The 21,063-nt window shown below is 54.7% G+C and overlaps 1 protein-coding gene across 3 annotated transcripts in view; it reads left to right on the forward strand.

Annotated features, from left to right (window-relative positions):
* CSNK1G2 (casein kinase 1 gamma 2) overlaps positions 1 to 21,063 on the forward strand; it is a 41,743-nt gene that overhangs the window by 13,871 nt on the left and 6,809 nt on the right. For 2 of the 3 annotated variants that reach the window (XM_053999721.1, XM_053999719.1), the window contains exons 2-4: positions 12,203 to 12,699; positions 20,058 to 20,098; positions 20,628 to 20,697. In XM_053999721.1, the coding sequence (XP_053855696.1) occupies positions 12,513 to 12,699; positions 20,058 to 20,098; positions 20,628 to 20,697 (298 nt within the window). In that variant the 5' untranslated portion in view covers positions 12,203 to 12,512. Of the gene's footprint in view, positions 1 to 2,258; positions 2,445 to 12,202; positions 12,700 to 20,057; positions 20,099 to 20,627; positions 20,698 to 21,063 lie in introns of all 3 variants that reach the window. The other variant, XM_053999720.1, reaches the window with a different exon arrangement.

The following is a 21,063-nucleotide window of genomic DNA, read 5'->3' on the forward strand; positions in this document are numbered from 1 at the left end:
TTCCAGTGCGTTGGGAAGTGGATGCCCACTTGCTAAGACAGCTGCCCCTCCTGCCCTGGTGAGGTGTGTCAGCAGTGTCAGCTCTGTGCTGTTCTCCATGCGTCCCGCTGGCCCCAGGAGATGCTGATCAGGTGGGCTCAGGATCAGCTCTTGGGTGGGCACATTGTGGCCTCCCAGCTGCTGCAGCATTCCCCTCTGTGCTTTGCTGGGCCGTTCAGAGCCAGAGGCATGTTCCTCTGATGTTTCCTCCTGCTGCTGCCTGCATTTATACCTGCTGTTCCTCTGGGCATGCTGTCAAATCCTCTTGCAGCAGGTTGTCCCTAAGCCTTGTCCTTCAGCTGGGCATGTCCTGCAGGCCGTGCCTGGAGCTCTCTGGAGCCAGGGCAGCTCTCAGCTGCGTGGCCATGGCTGCAAAGGAAAGGTGCAGCACATCTCTGGCTGCAGTGGAGGTGGGGAGAGAGCCTTCCCCTGTTCTCCCTGGGAAACTGATGGCAGCGCTTCTTGCACATCCATTCCCGGGCATGCTGCCGGAAGTGCATTAAGATCCCTTATCAAGGGAAAGGCAAGCAGCACTTCGTCTTGTTTTTATGAAAAGTGTTGGCTTTTGAGGGCGTGGGAGTATTCAGGGACAGGGCTGGGGAAGTAGCTTGCTGGTAGAGATGGTCTTAACCTTATTTCAGGCTACAGCAGCGCAGGAGGAGGTGTTCCAGCCTCAGATGGAAATGGAAGCTGTTGTTCCCAGCTGCTGGGTGAAAATTATCTATTTGTCTAGGAGCCTGTTTTTTCCCACTGCCTGGTGACTGTGAAGCAGGCTGCGAGCTCTGGGGAGGGGAGGAGGTGGAAGGAGAACTTGCCTGCTCAGAAACCTGACATCTGAACAGATGAGAGCTTTCTTGTCTGGTTCTTGTGGCCCAGCGCAGCGCCTGTCGTGGCCAGACTGGCAATGTGGCGGTGATGAATTTGTGTATTTGTGACACACATCATTTTCACAGAAAGGCTTTGCAAGGGGGTCTTAGAGTTGCCACCTGAATCCAAAGCTAAATCTGCTCTAGAAGCTTCTGTGGAGCTGGGGATGGAGAGGGCTTGGTGATGCCTGTTCTAGCTGTGCTTGTGCAGCTCCCATTCCTCTTCAGCCAGCTCCCCTTGGGCTGGATCCCTATGGTCCTGCAGGACAGGCAAACACTTGGATCTGTCTTTGTTGGACCTCCCAGGGAAGTAAAAGGGTACCTGAGCTGTCAGGACTTTGGGTATTTGTCCCACAGCATCCATCCATTGGCAGAGGCTGAGGTATGGGATAGGGCTGCCTGCCCTGAAGTGCTGTGGGCTCTGTGCTCAGCAGCTGTGTGAGCAGCACCTCTCCTTGGGCTTCTCTGTTTCCCAGGGTGAACACGCACAGATGTGACTCAGATTTGGGATACAGAGAGTGCTTTGGACACCTGCTTGCAGGCAAAGCCTGTTTTGCAGAGAGTTACCAGGCGTGAAAGCAAAGCTCAGGTTTTGCAGGAGGTGAGCACTGGAGACCTGCCCTTTCCCAGTGTGTCAGTCAGATCTGCCTGGGTTGTTCTGCTCTGAAACTTCTCAGATTTGGTGTTAGTGGAGTAGCTGAGTCTTGGGCTTTATGCTCTGAGCATGAGTGGATTAAAAGCAATGTTGAGTCTTGACTAGAAAGGAAATCTTTGCTGGCTCCTTCCCAAGATGAGCACGCTTGTGATAATGAGTCTGTGCAAGAACTGAGCAGGACGGGACTGGTTGGAAAATGTAAACATAAATGTATGGATGGGGGAGCAGGAGAAGCGGAAGCCATGGGACTGGTAAACACCTTTTTGCTGGCCAACTGCTGTGGACTTCTGGAAGGCAGCTGGTTCCTCTCTGCAGCTCGGTTTTCCAGCAGCAGCACGGATTTAATTAGTATCCGGTGTCTCCCTGGAGCTTGTAGCGTTGGGGGTGCATTGTCCCGTTTAAATGGAAAACCCCGTGGCAGAGCTGCCGGACCTGGCGCAGGAGGGGGGGCTGAGGGCTGAGACCACTGGGCTGAGTCAGTGGCTGTGTGAGAAATGCCTGAGTGGGCCCAGCCCCTGCCGTGGCGAGCGGGGGCTCAAGAGAAACGTCACGTCCTGGCTGGGGTGGCTGCGCGTGTCCCACGGAAATGCTGGAGCAGATGGGAAGGGATGAAGCACTGGGAGCTGGACTCTGCTCTCCTTTTAAGGTCTCCCAGCCAGAGACTTGGCTTTGTCCATAGTGAACTTCCTTTCTTTCAGTGCTACAAACTCTGGCTTAGTAAAACCGAAACCAGTTTGACATCCTAATTGGCCTTTTCTGCGTTGGACTGGTGAGAGATTCTGCAGAATTGCTGCGCGGGCAGAAAGCAAACCTGTGCCTTTGTTGTTCAGAAGGAACTTTCCTGCTCTGCTTACCTGCCTGCTACCTGGGCCCTTCCTCTTACGGTAAGAGCAAAGCAAGTTGCAGTTCCCCAGACAGAAATTGTCTCATGTGAGCAGGGACACCAGAGTGACACTGCCACAAGCACTGGGGCAGTGGGCTAGAGCTGGGTCATTTGCTTATCTTGACATCTTCCAGCTCCATGCCTGAACTTTTCCTGGCCCAGCAGCCCCAAGGAATGCTGTTGCTGGTCATGGAGAAGGGATGCTGGAGCGGAAGGTGATGGTAACATCCCAGAGGCATCATGGCAGGGCTGGATGGTAAGGTGGGAACCAGGTACCAATTGCTCCTTGTCTCCCTCCTGCAATCAGGGGTTTTGCACTCCCACCACCCGCAGTGCCTTGGTGTTCCTCCTGTTTCCATGAAGTGGATCCCACATGGGGACAACGGGAATGGGTCTCAAGATGGGCAGGGCCAAGAACTTGGGCTTTGTTGGGCACAGTCACGTTAGAAAAGATGTAAAACAAAATGCAGACCTTTTGTGGGGTCTGTAAAGTCAACCAAAAAGCTGCTTCCTTTCAAGTCATTTCTTGTAGAGCTTCAGTATGTTTTCTGGTTCTGAATTCTGCAGCTGGCAGTTTAAATTTGTGCCTGATGAACCCAAAAAGGTGAATCAACTCTCTTGGGCACTTGGTTCATGGATGGGTTTGTCTGTCTTGGGCTGGGTTTGTTATTTCCAGACTAGTTTTCAGATCTGGTCTTATTTTAGCGTGTGTGTATTTACTGTTATTATTTTTCCTAGAGAAGTATTTTCAGCTTTTTGCTTGGTTCCTGTGCCGCTGCTGAAATTTCCAGTGTGGTATTTCCGGCTCCTTGGTGGAGCACAGTTTAATATTTTCCATCCAGGTGTAGCTGCTTTGGATGAGGATCCAAGGAAATGAGTGAAATTGTGCATTGGGCTGGGAGTGAATTGGCAGCTCATAGGAGTGGAGGCGCTTCATGAGGGTTTTTTTTGTGGCTGCTAAGAGATTTAGAAGTGCCCTTACTCTGCAGGGTGGTTTCAAAAACATGAAGATCTGGGTTGTTCTGAATTTGGATGTTGCGTATCTGAGTTCTGCATTTGGACTGTCCAAAGCACATTGATTTCTTTCTGCTCGTGTGTGCAGGGAGCAAATGTTCATCAAACAGTCCCACTCCTGTTGGTTGAGGAGGAGCCTGGTGCCTCCTCAGATATTTTTGGGTGCAAAATGACTCCTGCTGACCTGCTGCTGGAAAGCTGACACTGCGCACATAGCGCTGCCAGGCAGGGATCCTCATCCGCCCTGAGCTGGGGTGTGAGCAGTGAGAGTTTGGGGTGAAGTTCTCCAGCTGCTGCTCCAGGGGTGTTCTGGCACGTGGCTTGTGCAGCCCTTCCGTGCTCATCTCGAGAGGAGGAAATTTTTTGGGTTAGGATCTCACCAGTGTAGGGAATTCACAGCAGCTCTTGAGTGGTGCCCTGTGGTTCCGTTGGAAACTGAAAACTCTGCTACTGGTGGTCTGCCCCCATCTTCTACTTCTCTTTTAATTCTGTTGTGTTTGGAGAACAGTTTCAGTTTTGCTTCCACTCCCTTGAGGAGCCCTTGCACTGGGGACACTGTGCTCGCTCAGGGTCCATGGGCACACCCAGCTCATGGGCTGCAGGAGCCTGGGAAGCTTGGGCTGGAGTTTGAGGAACAGCTGAGATTTTGCTTTTAAGGCAGCCTGATGGGTGTGTATGTCACCTGGTGTCCTTCAGAGATCTCTGTGAAACCACACACAAGTCATTACTGGTGTGTTGTGAGAATTTGTTTGTGGGGGAGACTCCGAGGTGGGAAGCATAACCTCCCTTCAACAAAAGTATTTCCCTGCTGCCTTGTTGAAACTCTGCTCTCCTCATTGTTACAGAGGGAATGATGTGGCACAAACATTAAAAAAAATATTGAAAATTCATAGCAATCCATTAAAAAGCCATATTTGGTTTCAGAGGCTGGGAGAAAATAACTTTGAAACAATTTGGAGCTTGATTTGTTGTAGGTTTAGAGCTGACCAGAGTTCACAGTCTCCTGGGGAAGGGAATAGCCAGTAACAAGAGAACATTTCTAATTTAGAGAAAAGTTTGATAGACGTGAGAGCAGGAAAAGGAAGCCAGAAAGAAAAATCCATCTTCTTCACAGCACAGCTTAACTCTAGGGAAAAAACCAAATGCTTTATTATTTTTAAAATTATTTTTAATGATTTTTGTTTCATCCTGGTGTTTTTGTGCCTTGGATGTTTTTATGGACGTGGCTGAGAGCTGTGGATGGATACCTGGGTGAAACCCTGAGGTGTTGGGGCTGAGTAATGGCCTGTGCTGGGAGCAGGGCAGCACCTGCAAGTGGTAACTTCTGGCAGGCTCAGCACGTTCCTGTCTCGTTGGCTGAAGTAATTTTTGTTTGTTCTGTGTTACCAGTGCAGCTGGAGGTGATGGTGTGTCTGATTGTTTGCTCTGAGAGTGGATTTATGGTTTTAATTCTGGTGCTGGGAGCGTTGTTGGCTGTGTCAATCCCTGGGGCCATGCAAGGGGAGGGCCAGATCCTGGCTGTGGGGCACTGGCTGGGCTGGAGGTGCCAGGAGTGCCCTGTGCCCACTGCTCTGGGAGCTGGGTGTGATCCTCTCTCCTCACTGTGTTCTCAGTAAAGAGCTGGGAAGCCAGGAAGGGAGGAGAGGTTTGGAACAAGGATGCTGGGATCATGTTGGATTAAACGCTTTGCTGCCACAGTTCAGGGTTTTTGTGGGTTGGTTGTTTCTGTTGGGTTTTTTTTTTTTTTGCCTCTGAACACTAGAAGAAATTCTGGTGGAAACATTAGCCTCAGCTTTATTCTTGTCTTATTTTAAAGAAAGACTTTGGATGGAAAAAAAAGCATGTTTTGGACAAACTGCCCACCGATTTCTTAATTGTTAATATTGGGGCACTAGTATGAAACCCTGCTGTTTTTTTTTACTGAGAGGGAAAGCAGCCAGCACTGTCAGTGCTTCAGACACTCCTGGTGCAGTGGCAGTGGTGACAGAGCTGTGTCTGCCATGTCATCAATGACTCAGCCTGGTGGCACCGCATGGATGAGCCTGGCTCTGTGTTTGGGGGATGAGGGACACAGCAGGGTCAGGGAGGTGGGCTGGGGGCTGCTCTGTGGGACCAGCTGGCTGTGGGGATCCAAACAGTGGATTTGTGACCATTGGATATTGCCCAGCCTGTGTGCAGGCAGCAGCATAGGTGGGGTGGGTGGGTTTCACAGGATGCTGTTCCTGTCTGGTGGAGCAGTTCCTTCAGTTCTGGGTTCTTGTCTCTCCAGATGCTTGGAAGCAGGCAGGGGGGGGCTTGCTGAGCTCTCAGCACCATTCAAAAGCTGAAAAACAGCCAGACATCTCTCTGGGGACCTCAAATGGAGAAGGTGGATGCAGGGAAGTTATCCCAGTGTAACAGGTGGGAAGGGCCAGGGGCTCAGTGCACACCCAAACCACCACGGAAAGGGTGGCAGAGCCAAGAGCTCTGAAATCCCTGGAGCTGAGCTGCGAGGCTCCCTGGCTCTCAGAACACTCACGGGCTCCCGGGTGGCCCTGCAGCAGCAGTTAAGTAACAAACTATTTAACAAGAGCTTCCTGTTGTGCTGACACCAACACCATCTACAAAGGAGCAAGAGGAGTAAACAGAGCTGTGCTGGCTCCTGCCTCGCTGGAGCTGGAGAAAGGGTTGGAGATCAGGAGGAGGCTGGGGTGCCATTGCTTCTGAACCCAACTATGTTCTGATGTTTTTGTGGCTGCACTTGGCAGAAACAGCTGGGAAAGTGGCTGCTTCCAGGACTTACTGGTTTTTAAGGGAATTTCTGGGATGGATAAAGGCACCTTCACCCCTTGCCCTGCTGCTTCAGCTCTTCCACAGGTGCTGTCCCCAGAGTGGTGCAGCTCGTCCTCCATCCCGACAGGGTGGGCACAGCTCTCAGAGCTCTGGATGTGAGGTGCTCACATCCACAGCTCCCATCTCCACCAGCTTCCTGGAGTTCCTCAGTCAGAGCACTGAAACTCCTGTTTTCAGAGGGATCCAGAGGAAATGGGGCCAGAAGAAGCCGGTCTTCCCTTGCCATAAGGAATGTTCTGCTGTCCTGGTAGGTTTGCTTGAATCTGGACGTGTTGCTGGTGGAGGTCCAAGGTGGAGTGAGCTCCGGGGGCTGCACAGCCCCTCTGCCTCTCAAACCCATGGAGGAAACTTCCTCGTGGGGTCAGGATGAGTTTTCTCCAAACAGTACATCCCATGGACCTGAGTTCCAGCCTGTTCAGCTGCTGTGCTCAGCTCGGAGGAGAGTGTCCAAGGGTGGAGGAAGCTCAGGAGATCTCTCTGGAGCCTGTTGGGTGGTCACTTGGTGGATAACTGGCTGGAGGTCACACTAAGTGGAGACCAGTAGTGTCCTCAGGGGTTGGTACTGGGACCGGTGCTGTTTTAGATCTCTGCTGGTGACATGGACAGTGGGACTGAGGGTACCCTCAGCAAGTTTGCTGGTGACACAGAGCTGTGGGGAGCAGTCACATGCTGGAGGGAAGGGATGGGGCATCCACAGGGACCTGGAGAGGTGGGATTGTGCCAAACTCATGAAGTTCAACAAGGCCAAGTGCAAGGTCCTGCCGTGGGCTGGGACAATCCCAAGCGCAAACACAGGCTGGATAAAGAATGGATGGAGATCAGTCCTGGAGAGAGGGATTTGGGAACTTTGATGGATGAGAAACTTGATGTGACCCAACCCTGTGAGCTTGGCTGTACCCATTGCAGGGCTCCCGTGGGAAGCCTGCTGAGGCTTTCCATGACTCCCTATTTTGGGACACCTCTGTGTGGCACAGCTTTCCCTGCTCCATCACGAGCAGGGCTGGCTGCAGCTCTGCAGGCTGGAACATGTGTTTAACAACAAACCCTTGCAGACATCATTTGGGACTGTCTGTAGCTCACTCTTAAAGATGTTTTAAGACTTTGCTTTGTTTTAAGACTTTTGATCTTCCTGTAAGCTCAGCCTCTTAACTTTTAGAATTTATTGGGATTTGATTTCAGCTGTGTAAGGCCACTGGTTGCTTTTTGGTCTGGATTTTTGCACTGGGAGCCAGCTGATGGGTCATCCTTTGGGACATTGGGGTATTTGTGATTATTTTTAGCCTTTAATTGGCAGTGATCTGTACTTGGAGCTTCAGAGTGTCAAGGGCTTTTCTCTTTGTGCTCTCAAGAAGCTTTCCTTTCTCTTTCATCTGGATGCAGCTGTGTTTCCCTTCTGCTCACGGAGTGAAGAGTACATGGGGAAACCAGCTCCAAGAACCATCCCAAAGGCTGGTGGGGCTCAGGGAGCAGCACCCGGGGCATGGCTGCTCCAGGACACCTGGGCCCTGTTCCGAGCAGCACCATGGACCTGCTCCCTGACCTTCACCAGCCACTTCCCTGCTCCAGGCTGCTATTTTTTTCCTCTTCTTCCCCTCTTTTGTCTTGCCCCGTTTAGCTGTAACCTCTTTTGGCCAGGAACACGGTGTGTGTGTTCATATAAAGGGCTGAGAACAATGTGCCCCAGATGGTTTGTACAAGTGCCTTCTCGGCAGCCACAGGGTTTCATTCTACAGGAAAGAAATTCTTAAAAATACAACTCCTCAGCATCTTATACTTGCAAATGTGGGCAGGAACTTCCCGAGCCTTGATATTTTGGTCCAAGTCACAAAGACAAGGGGTAGCACTAGAACTGCAGCTTTTCTTGTTTTAAGGAAAAAAAAAAAAACTCCCCCCAACCCCAATTCCCCTTTTCTCACCCTTACATCTGCAGGGAAAAGCTTGTAAATGTGACTGGAGCAGCTCTGACCTGCTTAAAACCAGATGGCAAAGAAAAAGGACCCAATGTTTCAACAAAAGCACTGTGAACTCCCTCTTTGGGAATCAGAGGGTGTGTGGGCTTGCCCCGTTTTCATGGCACTTTCAGTGCTTCTGGGGTTCTGTTTTGGGGGTGCTGAGGCACTTGCACTTGCCTGCAGTTTGTTTCCCTTCCAGGATCCCTGGTTTGGAACACTGGCACTGCAAACACCACAGGGCACTGCTTATTTGCTTTAAGACCACAGCTTGCTTTGGAATTTCTTCTGCCAAATTTCAGGACAATTCATTTTTTTTCTTTATTTATTCCACTCCCTCCCAAAGAGAGAAACAAGTTTTCTTAGTCTCATCTTGCATCAGATTTGATTCCAGGCCAAGAAATCCAGCCTAGAAGGTGCTTTCCTGAGGCTGTTTGCCTCGCTGTGACCTTTTGGGAGAGGATTCCTGTGCAAAATGGAACATTGTGAAATCAGTTTTATACAGGGAATCTTCCCCCATGGTGCTGCTGCCTGGGGAGGATGGGTCAGGTCTGGGTCCCTGTTGCCTGTCCAAAGGCTGCTGTGTTTTAACAAACACGGGTTTTTTTGCTCCGGAGCAGTGGGAGTCCTGGGATTTTACCAAAAGTTTCTGTTTCTAATTAGGTTGTTCTCAATTTTAAAGGCCAGTGATCCCTTTATGGCACAGGGTGGAAAACCTGAGCAATCACTGACACTGCACAGAGGTGGGTCTTGCTTTTGTCCCGAGGTCCAGGGAGCCACTGTGGACTCCTTGGCACTCCTGGGATGAGAAAATCAATTCCTTCTAGCGCTTGGCTCATCCACGGGGGAGGCTGGTGGGCAGAGTGTGAGAGAGCATCACTTGCCCTGGCCTGACTCACGTGGATTTGGTTCAGGGATTTCCTGCTGCTCTCACTGCCCAGCTTGGGAAAGGGGGAATTGCAGCATGGGGGCTGGGCTGTGGCCTCGCTGGGTGTGAATCTGGCCCACATGCCTGAAATTGGAGTTTGGAGCTGGGCCCCTCCAGGAGAGCTGCTCCTGAGGCTCCGCAGGCAGGACCAGAGTTGTGCTGTGCTGCTCCTTGCGTTTGTCTGGGCTGGGAAAGGGCAGCACAGTCTCCCTGTGTTCACAGGAAACAGGATTTAATTTTTCCCTTCTGCCTCACTTCATTGTCTGAAATTCCCTTGCAGAGGCTGGCCCGTAACTCTTCAAAGAAAATAATCCCAAGCGCCGGGGCTGGAGCTCCCTGAGCTCTGGCTGTCGGCCGCCTGACTCTGTGCAAACAGTCTGGGCCTGGAATCCCCTGGGACTGAGCATAAAGGTCTGATTCAGAAGGAAAACAGGTTATGGAGCTGCAGCAGGGCCCGTGCATCACCAGCTGCTCCCCTTTCCCAGCGTGTGGCTGGAGCCGTGTCCAGGGAAAGCAGCTCCCAAAACGCCGGGCGAGAGCTGCCCGCTCTGGGAGCTGGGAGGCCCTGGGGGAATGGCTCCCGGTGTCCTGAGGAGGTGGGAGAAGCATGAGGAGGTCGGGAGGGCAGCACCATGTGCTGAACCCGGAGCGGAAATCATTGGGGGAGCGAAGAATGAGCAGGATGTCACGTGTGGGCCGTGCGTGCTCGGGGCTGGGGCAGAACAAAGCGCAGGGAAGCCCTGCTCCTGCCGCTCCCACCCCGCTTCCTGCTGGCACGGACACGCTGCTGGGGGAAGGGAGCACCAGAGCAGAAGCCAGCCCATGGCTGCCCAGCCCTGGGAGAGCTGGAAGGCTCCCCGTGCCTCAGTTTCCCTTGGCTGAGGTGTGCTGGGTGCAGCAGGATGGTCCCCGGTTGTTGGTGTGCTGAAGGTGGCCTTGGAGGGCCAGGCTGCTGTGCTCTAGGGGTGCTCCAGAGGTGTTGGATGGAGGCTGGAGCTTGTGGGGGCAGGAGGGGGCTCCCATGATGCATGCAAGCCTTATTCTCCTGTGCTTGAACAGGCAGGTCCCACAAGTGGCACCCCAGCACTCTGCACCTTTGAAACAGCTCTGGTGCCTCCTGGAGAGCAGTGGCAGTGTGCCAGGATCCTGAGGAGAGTGAGGATTTGGTGTCAGGAGGGGCCTGGGAGCCCCCCTCGGGGGCTGTCCTGCCCCTGGACCCTTGCACAGCCAGTCCTTCCCCCTGCTGAGCTCTGGCTTTGGTGTCTTTTTCCCTGGGTTGCTCTTAGAGCTCCCACATTTCCCTCTGTGTACCCTTGAGCATGAGAAGCTTTTTTTTTTTTTTTTTTTTGTTATTAATAGCTATTGAGAGCCAATAAAAAGTTTTACAGGGTTTGGCCAAGCATCAGAGCTCGCAGTGTGTTCATTTCCTGGAGCTGGAGGAGGGGGTTTGCTTGGATAACCCCACGGGGTCAGCAGGAGTCTGTGGCACTGGGGGCTCTTGGGAGCTTTCAGTTGTGTCACAGGGGCCTGGAGAGGAGCAGAGAGAGGTGGGGAGGAGGGAGGGTAAAGGAGGGGTAGGAGGTTGGCAAGGGTCAAGCTGGGAGCAGAACCAGAGCAGGGGGGGGAAATGGAGGTGTGGGTCTCTCATGTGCCCTCCCGGTGTGTGCCCGGATCCTGCTTGACCCCTCTGTCTGTGTTTAGCTTCCTGGCTGTCCTTCCTGCCTCCCACACGGACACCCCAGTGAGGAGGAACCCAGCCTGACCCTCCCCAGTGCAGGGGAGTCCCACTCTGGTAGAATGCTGGAGGGAGGGAGAGAGCAGTTCCCTCTTGGGCACCTGGTTCCTTGAGCACAGAGCAGGTCCATGGTTCTTTTCATCCCAGGCTTGTGTCCAGAAGGAAGCAAGGCTTTGGTTGACCTTGATGTTGGGCTGTTGTACCCATGTGAGGACAGGCAGCTGCACAGGGATGTGTGTGGAGCCAGTGTCGTGGAATCGTGGAATAGTTTGGGTTGGAGGGACCTTTAAAGGTCGCCTCATCCAGCCCTGCCATGAGCAGGGCTGTGCAGACAAGGTGGAGCTCCCTGGTTCAGGGGGCTGAGCTGATTGCTGCCTGTTTGTGGGAGCTGAGGGGAACCCAGATAACCCCCCCAGCAGCACGGGGCTTTCCAGCAGCCTCACTGGGAGCACACGAGGCAGGCAAGGTGCTGCACCCCTGAGCAAACACGCTGCCACGAGCATCCTTTGCTCTGGCCAGTGTCACAGCATTGGCCCAGGCTGCAACCAAGGGGCCTCGCTCCCAACTTTGCAATTAAAATCAAGATTGGTTGATAAGAGCAGAGGAGGAGGCAGTGGGATGTTAGTAAGTTCCTGTTTGCCAAGTGGGTGTTTTCCCTTAGCCCAGGTGGGCTGTGGTGGGTGCCCTGAGTGTGGCTGTTCTCCAGGAACCCCGTCCTGGGCAGGGCTGCTGGCACAGGATCCTGACCCACCACAGCAGAGACTGCTGCTGGACTGGGAGGTGCTCCAACTCCACTGGCCCCTGCCCCTGGATCCACAGGGACCCTCCCAGCCAGGTGAAATAATTTTCACTCCACGGGCAGCCCCATGCCTGGCATGGTGTGCCCATAATGCTGAGTTCACGTGTGTCCTCTGCTCTTGGGGTCTCAGAGTCCCTGGCTGGTGCCTCTGAATGCTTCCAGAAGCTGCCAGCAGCCCTTCCCCATGGGGACAGTTTTGCCCCCACATCACTCTTGGCTGGCTCCAACATGGAGACACTCATCAACCATTTCACCTCTGGCTGACCAAGCGGTTTTAAAAATCATTTGTTTGTTTATTTAAACCAACATCTCAGGCATGGGGAACTTTGGGACCTGATGTTTATCCCAGCATCTCCCACCCCTCAACTGCAGCACTTTCATTGCTGTAGGAATTATCTGTCTGCAGGGAAGGTGCTGGAGGGACTCTGAGGAACCCAGAGCCCACAGCTCTCTGCTGTCTTCTGCCTTCTCATACTGATTTTCTGCCTCTCCTTTTGCACAGCTGGGACACCGAGGAGCTGCGCTGGGAGGACCCTGTCTGCAGGATGTTCTCTCCACCAAAGAACTCCCTGTGAGCGGCGATGATGACAGTCCCGGCGGGACCTTGGGAAGCACTAACATTTCAGTAGCCCAGCACCCGTGGACGGCCTCTTACCCCTCCTTCTCCAGACCCCGCCCTCCCACCGCTCACCGGGATGGTGTATTAACCAAGAGGAACCCTGCTTCTTTCCTCCTCCCCCTTCCATTTTCGGCAGCTCTGGGATTTGTATGGCAGCAGCGTAACCGTGGAGAGGCCGGGGTATCACAAACTTATGGATTTTGATAAGAGAGGAGGGAAAGGGGAGCTGGAGGAAGGTAAAAGAATGTCCAAGACAGGTGGAGGAAGGAGTGGTCATGGAGGCCGGGGTGCTGGAACCAACTCGGGAGTCTTAATGGTGGGTCCCAACTTCCGTGTCGGCAAGAAGATTGGATGCGGCAATTTCGGGGAGCTCCGTCTAGGTGAGAAGGGTCATCTCTGTCCTCGCTGTACCCACTGCTGCCAGGATTGCCCTGGCATTCTCCTCCTGCAGCAGGAGGAGCTGGCACAGGCTGTGGCCATGGGCACTGGGGTGCTGACCAGCCACGCAGAGTCGAAGTGTTGCCCCTTGCAGGTAGCCCTTGTTCTGTCACAGAGGTTCCACTTCCTTCATCCTTCCACACTGTGCTTGATCTACCAAGGCCCATCCCAGCCCAAAGGACTGATTGCAGAGGTGTTTGCCATCTCCTCCCGTGCCTGTTGCTCTCTGGGTCTGTCAGGGAGAACACTACAGGCTGGATCTGTCTGTTGTAAGTGGTGGTGGCCATGGAGATCTGTGTGTCCCCCAAATCCAGGAGCACTGAGTAAGGAAGGATTCAGGAGATGCCACTGTGTGCTCACCAAATCTCACATCTCACCCCACTTGTGCTCTGGTTGCTGCCCTCTCGCTGTGCCTTGGGACAAGGGATGGAGCATGGGGATCTGAGGGACGTTCACTCTGCTGGGACAAACATCTAGGGAGGGGAATCCTGATGTTATCCTGGGTAAATTCTTCAGTTATTGAAACTGGTTGTTTGAGAGACTCTCCTGAAATTCTCTACAGGTCAGAGAAAGGGAGGAATAAAACCCAAGCATCTTCCATAGTCACTTTCCATTTTGAACCAAGTTTATCAGGAAACTCCTCAAGCAAACTCCTGTTTGGAGGGTGGGGAGGTTGCTCCTCTCCCAGGACTGGGAATGTCCCCAGAGACTTTCAGCAAGCTGTTAACTCTTTGCTTGGCATCAGGCAGCTGGGAGTGGTCTGGCAGAGCCAGGCACCTCTGTGCCAGCAGCACAGTCCGGATGTCTCCAGGAATGTGTGGGTGGAGTCCCTGCCAGCTTGGCTGTGAGTGCTTTGGGAAGGGGCTTGTGCTCTAGGAAGAGGGAAGAGAAGCAGTCCCCAGAGCCTGTGACAGCCACAGGCTGCTGGTGCTCCGTGGTATTTTAAGCACCACCTTCTCAAACCGAGCTCTGAGCTAAACCTGCCCTGACCATGGGCCCCGGGGGGAGCCGTGGCAGCCCTGGCTGGGGTGAGGTCAGTTCCCACCTCCCTGTGTGGGGAGTTAATGTCAGCTCTTCCCGGCGTGACAGACTGGCTGGTGCCAGGCTCGCTCGTCCCGTCCCCGCACTTCCCGGCGGGATCGCCGTAATTGCAGAGCTGGGGAAACGCTCTGGTTAAAATCCAGCCAAGCAGTTCCCCTGTTCAGCTGTCTCTCCCGCTGTCATGAAGAGCTCTGAGCCTTCCTCCAGACCCAGGGCTCGTGGAAGGAGAGGCACTGGGGGATTTTGCCGCACCAGCTGCTCCTTTCAGTTCCCCAGGTGGATCTGGACACTCCTGCTGCCAGTGCCTCCCTGCTGGGCCAGTGGGCAGAGAGCCCTGAGCTGTGCAGGGTCCACCTGTGTCCTTGCACCTCCTTTTCCTTGCTTAGCACTGAGCATTCCACAGTGGATCTGTGTTTCTGGGTGAGCTGGATCCCAGGATCCTGCTCTAGGCAGGAAGCTGGGGCTGTGTTGCTTTGCCGTGCTCAGTGCTGAGGGTCAGTGTGACACCCCTCCACCTTGGCCTCCCGCTTATTTTCCAGGGGCAGCAGCAAGGGGACACGAGTCTCACATGGATCTGAGGGATGTCTGTCAAACTGACAGTGAGGTTGCTGCAGGGACCTGGGAGCAGTTGGACTCGGTTTGCTCGTGGCTGCAGGGACAAGCAGCGAGCTCTCGCTCCAGGGCTCCACAGTGGTCGATTATCACAGTGAGAGTTTGTCCTTGCCACCAGCAAGAGAAGCTTCTAGTCCCTTCACGTGGCTTTTTGGCTCTGTCACACCCTGCAGTGCCTGGCCATAACATGCTACAGGCCTGAGCATGAGATCTCACCATGGCTTTGGAAGCCACAGCTATGTGGCTCCTCTCCTAAAATCACATCTCTCTTCCTTAGGTGTGCCTTCGAACTGCATCAGGGCTCAGGAATGCTTTCTGGATTTAGGGATTCCTCCAACTGCAGATGAATGGCAAAGGACCAGAGGGCTCCTGCTGTGAAGTGGTGGCATGAACAGGGATGTTCCCCAGCTCTTGCTGGGCACTCAGCTTTCCCCTGGGAATAGAGAATTCAGTCCTCAAGGCTTTAGAGGCCAAACTGCAGCTCAGTATTTAAAAGCTCCCAGATCTTCTTTGGCCTTTTTCCTCTCATAACAAAGGCCACAAGATCCTGAAAAAATGTACCTGGAGGTGACTCCCCCAGCTCCCAATGGTGGGGAGGGAGGAAGGGGACACTGTCTTCCCCAAAAAGGTACCACTTTGCCTTATTTCTCCACCACACCGAGGGGCACATGGTGATCTGTCCTTAGGGTGCTTCAGCTCAGCTGCCCCAGGTAGAGACAAATGTCCACCCATGTAGGAGGTGTCCAAAATCAAGTGATCTGTTTAAAGATGAAATATTAAAAAACCATTGGCATAAGGCACTTGTGGGAAGCCAGAAGGGGAATGACGTGGGCAGGAGTTGTGGCTGCCAGGGCTGTGCATTTGGATCCTGCTTCTCCTTGTCCCTGCTGGCCTTGGCATCCCGGGCAATGCGGGGACGTGGTGCCAGTCCCAGTCTGGCAGTGCTGCCAGCCAGTTCCGCACTGGACCAGCATGACTGGAGAGCTGGGCTGGGAGCTGGAGCAGGGTGGCTGCCCCAGCCCTCTGGCACAGAGGGGCAGGTTTATGTTGTGCAGATGCTGGGTCCTATTGCCTTGTTATGTCCTGGAGCTTCACCCTGAGCTGGTGAGTGCTCATCCCTCCCCCTGCCAGCCTCCAGCTGTGGTCCAGCGCCAGCCCAGCTCCTTGTGGGGCTTTGCAGCAGCATCCCAGGGCAGTGCCTGCTGCCTGCAGCCCCCTGAGCTCCCCCTGCCCACGTGCTGCCACAGCCAGCCCCACTCCCTGCCAGGGTGGGATGCTGCCCTCTGAAACACAAGGCAGCAGGATGCTGATGGCAGTGGGTGACCAGAGTGTGGCTGGTGGCTCGTGTGCCCTGGCACTGGGCACAGCCGAGCTGCAGCCCTGCCAGCTCCCTGTGCCCCAAAAGTGGGACCAGCACACTCACAAAGAGGGTTTGTTGGAGCAGGTTCCTCTTAGCAGTTACTCAGGAGTGCTTGGGGATGGGCTGGGGTAGGGGGAGAGGAGGTAAACCCAGACATTCAGCAGAAAGGTCAAAACTGATCCCAAAGCACCTGGGTGCTGTGCAGGTCCTTCCCTGGTGCAAGGCTGCCTCAGAGCCAGGAATTGCCCTTAGTCCTGGCACCCTCCCTGAGGGGCCCTTCCTGAGCCTGGCCCAAGGCTGGTGCTCCTGCCAGGCGGTGCCATGGAGCTGCCCCATGGCAGCCTCAGCCTAGAGCAGGGTGCAGGGAAGGATGGGGGACCTGGCAGCAGCTGCTGCTTCTGTTCTTCCAGCAGTAAACTTCTGAAAATGTGCTTCTTGCAGCTTCTCCGTGCCCACCCCTCTCCCCCAGCCTGCTGTATGCATTGTTGCTGGCAGCTTGGAGCCACAGCAGCTGTTTTCCTTCAAAATTAAAAACTGGAAATGAATTCTCTTTTAAAGTAAACTCGGGATTTTGGAGGGAAGAACACAGGGGGTGAGTCTGTGTGCAGTGTGTGAGCCAGGAGCAGCTCACTACTGCAGCTGGACCAGGGCCATGGCCCAGCTGAAGGGTCATGTGCAGGTGCTGGGGACATTCCCACGCCCTCCTGAGCTGTGGCTCTCGGGCCTGTCCTGCAGCCTCCCAGGAACTCCCAGGGAGTTACCTGGGGCCACAAAAAGTGCCTTCTGAAAAAGTGTCTGGGCTCATTGCCCTGCTCATGACACCCTTCTTGTCTTGGGCTCTGCAGAGACCTCCCTGTGAGCACCTGCAGTGTGGCCAAGGGCTCAGCCACCTCCCAGAGGTCAGAGCCACAGACACACCACGTGCCAGAGGTGGCACACGGGTGTCTTTGGAGGCTTTGGGAGAGAGGAACCCACACAATTCCTGCTGCTCCTGCCTCCCTTGCTCAGACTTGCTTTGCCTCCTGCTTGTTCAGAGCCTCCTTTAGAGAAGGTCAAGCTCTAAAATAACATTTTTCTTCTGATGGTGTTAAAGCCCAGCATTCCACAGAACTGTTGTTGCTTGGTCTGGAGCAGCCACTGTCCCTGCAGCTGCAGTGCTGGCAGGGCTGGGCCTGGCTGCCTTTTTGTGCAGCTGCCCCATCCCCTGTTCCTCCACTGCATTCCCAGGTCTGGGAAGCCAAATTCCCTTCCCAGTGCCCAGGCACAGCTCTGTGCTGTGCCACAGGCAAGGGGCAGCCTCAGTGCTCGCTTTTCCCGTCACAGCGAGGGGCTGGAGCATGTGCAGAGACAGGAATGGGGCTGAGGAAGGAGCTGGAGCAGCTGAGGGAGCTGAAAAGGGGCTCAGCCTGGAGAAAAGGAGGCTCAGGGGGGACCTTGTGGCTCTGCACAGCTCCTGACAGGAGGGGACAGCTGGGGGGGTTGGGCTCTGCTCCAGGGAACAGGGACAGGAAGAGAGGGAACAGCCTCAGGCTGGGCCAGAGGAGGTTTAGTTTGGATATTGGGAAAATTTCACTGAAAGTGTTGGGAAGCATCGGAACAGACTGCCCAGGGTAGGAGTGGACTCACCACCCTGGAAGCATTCAAAAACATGTGAATGTGGCACTTGGGGACATGGGCATGGTGGTGCTGCTGGCTGGTGATCAGAGGGGTGATCTGAAGGGTCTTTTCCCACTTTAATGATTCTGTGACTCCATGGTCCTGAGCTGCTTGGATGGGGAGCCAGCTGGGAGCCCAGCGCAGAGCCGGGCTCCTCCTGGCTGTTGTGACGTGCAGGAGCAGGTGCTGGGTGCTGCTGCCAAATCCCTGGGGAGGGGAGAGCAGAGAGAGCCGGGTCTGGCTTTAACACACCCAGCACACCCCGGCCCCAGGCCTGGCTGCCTGCTCCTGCCTCCGGCCCGTTCTGGTCCCACACACTGCATCCTGCAGGTGCTGCCAGCTGGGTTTGGAGGCACCTCCGGCACCGAGCCGGGCAAAGGCCCCTGCAATGCAAATATTTGCTTTCTGCCTCCCATCTCACCACTTTTCTCTTTTATTTCCTTTCAAAAGCACCTTTTGTGCTGCAAGTCCTGCCTGCTCCAGGCCTCCTAGGTACTCCCTGGGCTCTGGCACATTTTGGGTGTAAAAGTTGCCCCCTTGTGAACACTGGGACAGAGCAGGTGGCTCCAGGAGCTGGAGTGGGGAGTTCCCTGGTATGGAAGGAATCCTCCCTCCTTACTGTTTTGCTTTTTCTTTTCTCTTGGTTTATTAATCTCATGACAGGCCAGTTCTGCTATTTGCACCTTTTTTAATTCAGAAAGGGGAAGCAGAGGGTGGTGATTTGACCAGTCTCTGCTCCCCATCTTGTCCATCAGCTGTGTCCAAGCCCTCTAAGGAAGGGCTGAACCAGGGGAGTACCAAATGATTTGGACTCATTTTTGGGCTGGGAGAATGCTGCCAGCTCCAGAGCCTTGCTGCTGGTAGCTTTCCGTGCCAGCGAGCCACCACTATGTGGTGGAGACAGGACAGATGCCACTGCTGGGGATTCTCCTGCCTCCATCCCTTCTCCCTGCCTGCTGAGTCCCTTTTGCAGTGTCCCTCTGGCAGTTTTCCTGCCATGTTACATTTTCCCCCCTTCAAATCCTGCCTGACCTCAGGGAAAATCCAGCTGTGAGTTTTCTGATCCCATGTTGCTGCCCTGAAGGCAACAGTGATTGTTTTGGACTGAACTGTATGGCCCTGTGGAGCCAGGCACAGGTCTGGGGGCGTCCCACCTGCTCCCCAGGAAATGTCAGTGCGTGATGGGACAAACCCCCTGGATCTGGCACACGCTGTGTTTGCCAGACATTCCTCCCTCCCTCCCTCCCTCCCAAATCCCTTCCTCCCTAATCACTGTGAAGGGATTTGCTTTATGCAGAAGCAGCAAAGTGGCTTGGCAGAGGTCCCCTGGGATGGGAGAGGGTCAGGAAGGCAGCAGGATTGAGCCCCTCCTTGGCTGCAGAGCCCATCCCTGGGAGGAGCTGCTCCGTTAATATCTCCCATTCATCCCTCTTCCCCTAATCCTGCCGCCGACTGTGGCGCTCAGCAGCTGGCTCTGATGTCACCCGGCCAGGATTTATTGCTGCTTCAGGTGGAGAGCGGCAGTCAGAGCAGATGAAATCTTACGCCAGGAGGAGCTTGTTCCCTAAGCAAATTGCTTGGAGAAAATCCGAGGAGACAGATGCAGCTCCATCAGATACCCACGTGCCAGGCAGTGGGATCGCTGGGATCTGGAGTCTGCTGCCCTTAACCCCCACCTGCCTGGGCTCCTGCGGGCCCTGGCACAGGGAGTGCTCAGAGCTGTTCCTGCAAACCTTTAATCTTGGCCTTTACGGGCCTGGGCAGAGGTTGTGCTGCTGCTTCCCAGGTGTGTCCCCTTTTCCTCAGCCCCCTGGTTTTGGGGGATGTGGAGGCACCCTGAGCTCAGCCTTCTTGTGGTTATGGTGTGAAAGGTCCTGTGCAGGTGTGGAGCCCTCTTGGGGGATCCTGTACAAGGTGCTGGGTGCCACGGCTGCTCCTTCACTCCCCTGGGCTCTTCCTGCAGCCTTCAGCTGCTCATACAGTCTGGGCCATGCCATGGATCTGCTCCTGGCTTCCCCTGTGCCCTTGGGCAGGCAGGAACATCCCCAGGGATGAGGTTGATTCGCACACACGTACGCACAAGCATGTGCCATTCCCAGGAGTGACCCCAGCCATGGGGGACAGATTGCCACCTACCTGTGGTGCCCTCAGACCACTGCTGGCTGTGCCAGTGCTCCCGGGTGTCCCTCTTCCCTGCCACCCTTTGCAGGGTCCCACTGGCCAAAACTCAGTGTCCCCCGACTCTGGCCATCCCTCCGTGTGAATAGCACACCTCCTTAGCCCCCTGGCCCTGTGGGGCTGGGAGAAGCACCAAGTCTCAGCCTTGTCCCTGCCTTGCCCAGTCACGTCCTGCTGCTGCCCCCTCCCATCAGCCTTAGCTCCAGCCCCCAGGAGCCTCCCTGTCCCAGAGGAATCCACATCCCCCACCTGGGGGTAATTATCGGGCATGTTGCAACTCCCCACAGTGGGTTCTGCTCCCGCTCATACCTTGAGGCCCCTTCAGGTGTTGTGGGAGCAGCAGAACCTGTTCAGAATGTTTTTGAGCCCAGGAGCCCTCAGGGAAGCGATGGATGTGTGGTGGGGGTGATGCAGGGACTGCTTTTCATCTCTTTTTTGTGTCTCTGCCCGCAGGGAAGAATCTCTACACAAATGAATACGTAGCTATCAAATTGGTGAGTAGCTGTCAAACTGGGGAGTTCCTCCATGGTCGGGGTGGGGGATGTTTCAGCCATTAGGAAGGAGGCTTCTCCCCTTTCTCCCATGGTGTTGGGTTGGGATGTGATGGATGTGGTGGCTGGGGGGCTGTGAGGGAGTTCCCACTGGGAATTGAGAGCAGTCTGGGAACACCCCTCACTGCAGGAGGGGTGATCCAGGTCTGGGCAGGGAAGAGCTGAGTCGTGCCTCTCCCAGCCCTTTCCATGGCCTGTGCTGTGCTCAGCCAGTGCCAGCAGCAGAGGGGGTGGCCCCACTGGTACCTGATCCCATTAATGTTTTCCTCTCACTGGATGAGATGATCTGGCTCCCATATGGGCTGATTTTGTCTCATCATCCCCTGAGGCCTCATCTCCATTTTATACCAGTTGCTCCCAACCCCAAATGCTCTCAGTCCAGCTTCTGCCAGCATGTGAAAGATGTGTCTGACACCCAGACCCCTTGAACATCCTGCTTCCTACTTAACTGTTCTCCTTTCTCTCCTCCAAGGAACCCATAAAATCGCGGGCCCCCCAGCTGCACCTGGAGTATCGGTTCTACAAACAGCTCGGCAATGCAGGTACGGGGCTGGGCTGGGCTGCCCTGGGGAGCTGCCTGCCAGGGGCACTGCTGGGAGAGAGGCTTTCTAAATGTGACTCTGCAGCTTCACCCCCAGCTTGAGCTCCTGCCCATCTGCTCCACAGGGAGAGGCTGGTTTTACACAGATCTCATCTTTGATCTCTTGATTTAGTTCTTTCCCCCCACCACCCCCTCAGCAGAGTCAGGGATGCAGATGGAGCTGTCTTCTTCCCCCTGCTGCCACGAGCAGAGCCAGGCTGGCTGTGCAGGGAGGGCAGTGCAGGACATCCCCGCTCTGCAGCCCCTGTCCCTGTCTGGCAGTAGCATGGCTGTGACAGCGTGGCCCTGCTGCAGCCCTGCACAGCCT

The sequence above is a fragment of the Vidua macroura genome, chromosome 26 (assembly GCF_024509145.1).
Source record: "Vidua macroura isolate BioBank_ID:100142 chromosome 26, ASM2450914v1, whole genome shotgun sequence".
Lineage (NCBI taxonomy): Eukaryota > Metazoa > Chordata > Aves > Passeriformes > Viduidae > Vidua > Vidua macroura.